This window comes from Pinus tabuliformis, chromosome 1_1, assembly GCF_031772625.1.
Source record: "Pinus tabuliformis cultivar Carrire ecotype Pingquan chromosome 1_1, CPIR1, whole genome shotgun sequence".
Classification (NCBI taxonomy): domain Eukaryota; kingdom Viridiplantae; phylum Streptophyta; class Pinopsida; order Pinales; family Pinaceae; genus Pinus; species Pinus tabuliformis.
This window is the reverse complement of record NC_142297.1, coordinates 30,186,508-30,194,776: the sequence shown is the minus strand read 5'-3', so window position 1 is coordinate 30,194,776 and position 8,269 is coordinate 30,186,508. Positions and strand designations below refer to the sequence as shown.

Sequence of the window (8,269 nt, the reverse complement as noted above, 5' to 3'; positions counted from 1 at the left end):
TTTGTGTCCCTTTTGGGATCTTGATGGGCCATGTGGTATGCAAATAGGGTTTGATGGTAGACCCAATGAAGATCGCGGTCATAATCAATTTGGAGGCGCCAAGGAGTGTGAAGCAACTGCGGGCAACACTGGGGCATACAGGATACTATAGGAAATTCATCAAAATCTATGCCTAGATCACCACACCGATGGAAAAAACTATTAGAAAATGATGTTACATTTTGTTGGAATGAAGAATGCCAGAAGAGCTTGGATGTGTTGAAGGAGAAAATGGTCACTGCACTGATCCTAGTCTTCCCAAATTGGAAAAAAGAGTTTCATGTGCATGTGGACACGTCATGTATTGCACTAGGAGCAATACTGACACAGGCCGGTGAGGGGGACTTGGATCATCCTATAAAGTTCACAAGTAGGAAGCTGTCTAAGGTGGAGAAAAATTCTTCCACAACAAAGCGCGAAGGAATAGTTATGGTGTACACGCTCCAGAAGTTCAGACATTATCTATTTGGATGACATTTTAAGATGTATACATACCATTCTACATTGAAATACCTGGTCAACAAGCATGTGTTGGGGGGGAAGATGTGCAGGTGGCTATTGCTATTCCAGGAGTATGATTTTGAAGTTATTGTGAAACCAGGACACTTGAATGTTGGACCAGATCATTTGTTGCACATTGAAACTCAAAAAGAACCTACTAATTTGGAGGAAGGACTATCCGATGTGAAAATCTTTGCAGTGCACGTCGCGGATAGTCACTTTGAAGATATTATACACTTATTGATGACAAGAATGACTCCAGAAGGTTATACGAGTCAACAGAAGAAGGAACTCGTGGTGCGCGTGACAAACGTTTTTGTCATTGCAGGACACTTGTACAAAATGGGCTCAGATGAAGTGCTATGATGCTATGTGCGAGATTTTGAATGAAACAACATCCTTACTAAGGCACATAGCAGAGCTGTAGGAGGTCATTATGTGGGAAAAGCAATAGCACAGAAGATTCTACGTGTTGGGTTATGGTGGTTGACCTTGCATAAGGATTCAAAAGCATATTGTAGGGCATGCGACACATGCCAAAGGACTGGCAGACCGTCATGTAGGGATGAGCTATTGTTGAATCCACATATATCATTACATCCCTTTGAGAAGTGGGTGATTGACTTTGTAGGACCTATTCAGCCTATAGGAAAGAAGACGGATGTGCAGTACATCATCGCCGCGACTGAGTACTTAACTAGATGGGCAGAGGCACAACCTGTGAAGGACTGTACAAGTGTGACAAAAACAACATTTATCTTTGAGTACATACTGACAAGGTTTGGCTATCCAAAAATTCTAATGAGAGATCTGGGTATACACTTTCTCAATGAGACGATCACTGTGATGACGGAATACTTTTAGGTTTACCATTAGAAGAGCACACCCTATCACCTACAGGCTAATGGAATGGTAGAAGCTTTTAATAACATACTGGAGAATGCGCTAACAAAGGTTTGCAATGCTCAAAGCAATGACTGGGATGTGAATATACCCACGGTACTATGGGCTTATAGGACGACTTTCAAGAAGCTAACTGGACAAACACCATTCAGACTGGTTTATGGCACAGAAGTTGTGATGTCAATGGAGTACATTGTACCTAGCCTATGCATAGTGGAATTCATAGGAATGGAGGATTGTGGAGCCCTGGGGGAGAGGCTTGCACAACTAACAGAGATTGAAGAGGATAGATTTCTAGCTGGATTCCATCAACAAGTTCAAAAGGAGTGCGAAAATCCATGACACAATTGGCACATCAAACTGCGCACCTTCAAGGTAAATGATTTAGTTCTATTATATGACTACAAGGTTGATAAATTTCTAGGAAAATTTTCAATGCATTGGCTGGGGCTCTATGTCATTAAGATGATTAATGATGGTGGAGCAGTTGAGTTGGTAAAGTTGAATGGAGAACCATTCCCAGGGCAGGTGAATGGTAGTCGATTGAAGCCATACACTAGCGATTCGGCTAGATGAATACATGATGGAAGCACAATCTTAGTGCTCCAGGTGGCTGAAAGGAGGCATGGGACTATAAACTACACTACTTGGGTTGGGGAGCTACGCAATTAGGGAACTGTGCAGAATGAAGGAATGTCATAGTGTCAGCAGAAACACACAGGGAGATGCGCTATCCAAGAATAGACTGTGCAGGGAAGTTGAAAATTGAATTTTATGGCCACTGTTCATGACTTGACAATGGGAAAATGATCAAATGGAATGAGGAGGTGGCATTTAAATCAGAATTTAAGGGTAAGATCTGTGAAAATCTACCACCAGTCTAACATTTATGAACGAATTTTGGGGGGAACGGTCGGATTTTAATTCGAAAATGCCTATAAATTACAAGTGGTTGCCCAACGAAAAACACTTCACATGGTGAGAATTGCCATGTTGGGCTCTCAGGCACGCATGAACCATGAGAACTTTGAAGCTTTGATAGAGATTTCAGTGTTTGAGAGGTTGCCAAAAGAGACGCAGGAGTTGTTGTCCAGTATTATGTCAGTGCTCATAGAAACTATGAGTGCAGGAGAAGCAATGATAGCTGAGGGAGTTGCCTCGGAGGTTGAGAGCGTCGAAGTACTGGATGAAGTGCCTAAATCACTAAGGACTCCTAGGCCGAGGCCTACGCCGACCAAAGAGGATCCAAAATCAAAGAAATATAAGCAGAATGCACCACAGCCGGTGCACACATCACCCAGAAAGCACCCAGAGAAGTAGAAGCCCACTGCAAAGGAGAAGGGAAAGGTAATTGATCTAGAGCCTGAAGCAGATGTTGAAGAACTCCATATGGGTGAGGAAAAAATTAACATGGGGGAGGAGGATGTTGATGTTGAAGGTTCCGAACCTATCTCCAAACTTCTTGAACACATTCCTCCGCGCAGAAGAAAAACAAAGGTTCTGAGGGACATTGATGAAAGTAAGGTCACGCTACATACACCGTTACTGTCAGACAAAATCGTCTTTGAAGGACCATGCTTGGGGCGTGTCCCCCATTTAAAATTAGAGGATTTGGATTTGGCTGATACGAAACGCTTTCTCGCGATGGATCAACTCATGCACCGCGTCTTCTACAAAGGCTCAGGTGTGACCATGTTAGAGCCAAGAAAGTGGCTAAAAGGGGTGGATAAGGAGGGTATGTTGAATTTTCTCTGGGTACCGCATTACAACCGCATGCCCATAACCATGGTAGTGATCAAGTAGCTATTTTGCTTGGTGCATGATGGGTTCCTATGGCTAGAGGAGTCGATACCAATCACTGACATGATGATCCATAGGATCACTTGGTTACTGCACGTAGGAGAAAAACTAGCCATGGAATTTGGTGGGAAGAAAGGTGAGTGTGACCTCACCAAAGTAATGAAGGATAAATTTAAGCTCACAAAGAAGATGCGCGACTACTCCATCACTAGCATAACCAACCCTGCAGTCAAGGTAGCCGCTTAGATCCTGGCATGTAAGATTATGCTGAAGTGTCACGCAGATGAAGTGTCGGCACTAGTAGTTTCTTTAGCGGCCCAGTGCATGGAGGGTGTATAGTTCAGCTGGGCACGCTACCTCTATAGCTAATTTCTTGCTAACTGCAAAGAGCCGCAAGATCAAAGAAATATGTCTCACTATGCATGGCTGCTACTATCCATAGTGCTGGTCACGTGGGAGTTACTAGAGGATAGTCAGTTTCCTTCGATCGTGCAGGACCTGCCAGAAGTAGTGAAGTTTTCTTCACTCTGGGCTATAAAGGACCTCGAAAGGGTCAAGGATAGTAAGATCTTTTGGATCTTGATGGAGATGAGTATCCACATGGCCATCAACTGTAAGCCATTTTGTCACCAACAAATTTTGATCAACTGATAGAGTACGTGGAGTTCAAGGTAGACTTCCAACATGTCTCCATGTGTGCATGGAAGGATCATGAACAAAAGTGGTATGACCTTCCATACCTAGCCACAGACGACGCAATCACAGTGGCCCTTGACCGCTAGCCCGTAGATTGGCACACTGCTTCAGACTTGATAGATGGGTCTAGCAAGTTTGTAGTGCAGCGAAAGAAGGAAGAGGCCAAGTGGAAGATGGAACAACTAGCAGAAAAGAGGAAGAAGGAGGTTAAGGACAAAGCTAGGGAAGAGCGCGCTGCTGGAAAACAAACAGATGAAGAAGAGGAGTGAAAATATGACAGGATTTAGAAGTATCCTTCCCCAGAAACAGAAGTGGGGGAGGAATAACAGACAGGGTAGGGAGGAGCATACCTAGAGACTACTCCATTCTGGATTAAGCGCAATAGGGAACCAGAGAAAGTAGGGTCGTGGAAGAAGTCCAAGGCCAGCAAGACTTCCCTCGACCTGATCACCTTGACAAAAGGTGATCTAAATGAAATTGGTGATACGGTGAGGGATGCCACCACAAAACTGCTACAACAGTTTGAGTAGCAGCAGAAGCAGGCCTTGGGTGCCATTCAGACGGGTTTACGTGAGCTGCAGATCCAGGCATCACAAGTGCAGACCAATGTGGGTTGAAGTAGCGCGGTGTCAACCAGCTTGGTGCCTAGGATAGTTGAAGTAACAGAAATGGTTTGCCCCTTGGACCCCCAATTTATCGCACTGCTAGATGGAGCGCTGACCTTGGAAGTAGAAGATGGTCGGGCCACTTTCCGCGCCCTCTAGAAGGTCGGGCTAGACTTGACCACGCTTCTAAGAGAATCCCTTCACACCCTGCATGATGGTGTGATCGCAGAACTTCAGGCTTGGGAACAATGAGCATTGAACGTCATCAGTGAGCAGAAGGTGAACAATGCCCAAATTTTTGTCGAGAAGACTTATGCCATCGATCTCTTTAAGGATATCATGGTGAAGAATGAGTGCACTACCAAGGTAGTGGTGGAGGCATGCAGGTCTGTCTCTGAGCTGGATATTCCTGAAAATGCACCAGTGGACGAACGGATTCAAAAGCTCGCTGTCGGAGTGCATGAAGCAAGATCAAAGCTGGCCAAGGTTCAGTTGGACCTAAACCTTAATATCACAGAACTTGCATTGAGGGACAAGCCCTCAACTCCACCAAAGGTAATGGACCAACATGAGGCCGATGTCAGAGATGCAGTAGCTGCTATAGATAGCGCGGTGAAGGAGTGCACAACGCACTTTGAGCAGGTGCTCGAAGTGGTTACCAATTTGTAGGAGTATCCCACCTTGCAAAGGTTGGAAATGGAGGCTCGGGAGTTGCAGCAGAGATATGATGAAGTCAAAGTGACGACACACACCATCGCCCTTACATAGAAGGCAACAAAAATGCAGGAGGAAAAGGTGCTAAAGGAGCAGATGGATGCAGGGCAGTGTAAAGAGGGCATCCTCAAGGCCAGAATAGGGCCTTGGCCTGATGAAGCCTATCCGCTCACAACCACCATTGAAGTAAAATTGGCTAGTCTATAGGGAACACAGTAGAAGGTACAGGCAGATGGCGCAGGGCCAATGATGGAGTATTTGGTCAAGTAGATGAAGCAGGCGACAACAAAGTGCACTGTAGAAGTTGTAGTGGTATAGGTGGAGTTGGGAGGTCTTGTGACAAGATCTCCTTGCCAGTAGAGTGACTCAAGGGTGAGTCACCATATTTGTGTTGGGGGCCTGTTCGGAACATGTCTCCTCGAATGAATTTTGGGGTTAAAAGCCCAAGTTTTGTGTAAAGTCTTTTCATTTTGTGGTCGTGGAGTGTGAAGATGTAAAGAGTTACTAAGGGTTTCCTCCCTTCTTTTGTATAAGTCATGTCGGCTCTAGAGATCTACCCATGGTCTGTGGACCATGGGATTGTATAAAATGTAGGTCTTAGAGGAGTCTAAGATAGTTCAGTTAAGCTAAATAGTCTATGGTTAAGTTTGATTTTGTAATGGGTCTATGAGAGCTAAGAGTCTTAGCGTAGGAAGAGACTCTACAGGTGAGTGCACAAAGGCCTAGGGTAGAAGTCCACAACGAGAGTCTGTACTAGATATTTGAACCAATAATAAAGAGGAGTATTCTAGAATTACCTTTGTATTTTATTTTTGCTTATTGCATGTGATTATGTTATGTTGAATACTGGGTTTATGTTTTAATTCTACTCTGATGCGCGAATCTATATTTTTCTCTGTTTTATATGACCGCAAGTAGAGATATATGTTTACGTGAAGATAACCATAATTTCATGTTAAAGTGGGCCAACACTTAGGATAATTAAGGTAATTATACAGTAAAGGCGCATAAGTGCCCCACCCATATTCTAGGGTTGCGCGAAGGCTCATCGTAGACCTATGCGGTGGTTTACAGGACAAATAAGAAGAATATATCTATAAGACTAAAAGGCTTATCGTCCTGCGCAAGGAAGGATTTGAAGGTAGAAAAACGACATCACAACCATCTTTGGGTGCAAAAACTTGGTTCTTGCATCCCCCCATACTGCTTCGGGTGAGACTTCAATCTGCGCTCTGCAGATTGATGCCGAAAGGGCCATTAGTGTAGGGATTTTCTTGGCTAATTAGCGTCGAACCTAGGTCAGGGCCCATCAATACAGCATCCTCTATTTAAGATGTCCTAGGCACTAGTGTAGAATCAACCCAGAGGCTGTCTCTAGGGAGATTTCCTTTACTCCTGCTGCACTTGTGCTGCATGGTGCAAGATATAGCCACAACACAAACTAAACTTTGTAATTTTTAAAAATATATTTTCATTTTTTAAAGTCATTTTGCATGTAATTTCATATATAAAATTTTGATATAACTTCACTAATACATAATCTATAATAAATATTATTTCATAAAAATGAACATCATTATGATAACCATCTAAAAAACATAAACATTGTTACAGGCAAAAGTGTCTACTCAGAACTGCTTATCCCACTAAGGTGTGATAGCTACCTTAGAAACAAACAAAGTAAAGCTACTTTCGTTTTTCCTTTATAAAGTATAGATAGAGAGGAATAAAGAAGACCAACCTCTGTCTTGCGCTAATCTCCTGGTTTGATTCCTCTCTTCCTTGATAGTCTTTCGCTACTTGTTCCCTTGCACGCCCAGCTTCACAGAGTACCTGTAAGATCACAGTAGCATAGCACTATACAAAGACATGGATCTATAATCATAAAAAATCTAGGATCAGATGTAAATTGACCATACAAATGCAGCAAACATAAATGACACAAGAGTATGGAGGAAAACTTGAATAGCTTTTATTGATAAACAAGAAAAAGCCAAGAGGAGTTACAACCAGTTGTTCTGACCCAGCATCAACCTCTCAGCAAGGAAGCCCCTCTTCACCTCATACAAAGCTTAGATCACCCAACAATCTAATGTTTGTCTCAAGAAACCAACATCAATTCCTTACAATATGCAAAATTCCACCCTCTGGATCTCTGGGATGAGGGATCCATATATAGATATCTGTAAAGGAGATGAGTCAGCTTATGATTTGATTAGTGTCTTCCCTCTGATAGTTCTTGCTTCCACTTGGAGATTGATGATCTCTTACTCATCCTTGGTCGAATTCAGAGAGGCAAGTGTCACATGAGAAGTTTCTGGAAGCTTCCATTGCCTCTCCACCTCGCAGAATGACACTGCCATTTGTCATTTCTCGCCCATCGCACCCCATAGAAGGGCTTTTTGAAATGCAACACACCCACACAGTGTACTTAGGTGAGATGCAACGCACCTGGCCTGTGGAGTAGCTGAAATGATCCTGTTTTGACAAATTCTGAGCAGTTTTTTCATGGAGAACTTCTGGGAGAAGCTGTAATGAGTTGACCTTGTTCCTTTAGGGGTTAGAACAACACTTTTAGGGACTTAGGAGCCCTTGGTTTATGGAAATTTCATGCTTGGGGTTGCACAGCCCAAAAATGTCTATAACAGTTGTCCCCTAAAGCATGAGGTCGTTAATCTTTTGATGTCGGGTGAAATGCTTTATTATGAGGATCCGAAGTTCTTTCAAGCTGGGAGGAGACCTGTAATAAGATACAATACAATACATTATCTTCATAATATTTTCATGATATAGTTGAGGCAGGCATTCCTATGCTCAGCTTTATAAATTCATTTTCATGTACATAAGACAGACAATCGTTTGAGTGTAGACTGATGATTCTGATAGAGCCATCATCCCTTTGATTGGATGATTATCTGTGCAACGATGATGTACATTTGATGTCTTTATTTTCCTGAATATATATCGCAGCCCGGATGGATGAAACTAGATCCGGGGTATTCAATCTCATT

General features: G+C 43.1%; 1 protein-coding gene across 1 annotated transcript; it reads left to right on the top strand.

Moving 5' to 3' along the window:
- The first annotated feature begins 1,449 nt into the window (after window positions 1-1,449).
- LOC149211450 (uncharacterized) lies at window positions 1,450-1,785 on the top strand. Its single transcript, XM_089388394.1, has one exon. The coding sequence runs from the start codon at window positions 1,450-1,452 to the stop codon at window positions 1,783-1,785; it is 336 nt and encodes a 111-aa protein (XP_089244520.1).
- The last annotated feature ends 6,484 nt before the right edge of the window (window positions 1,786-8,269 follow it).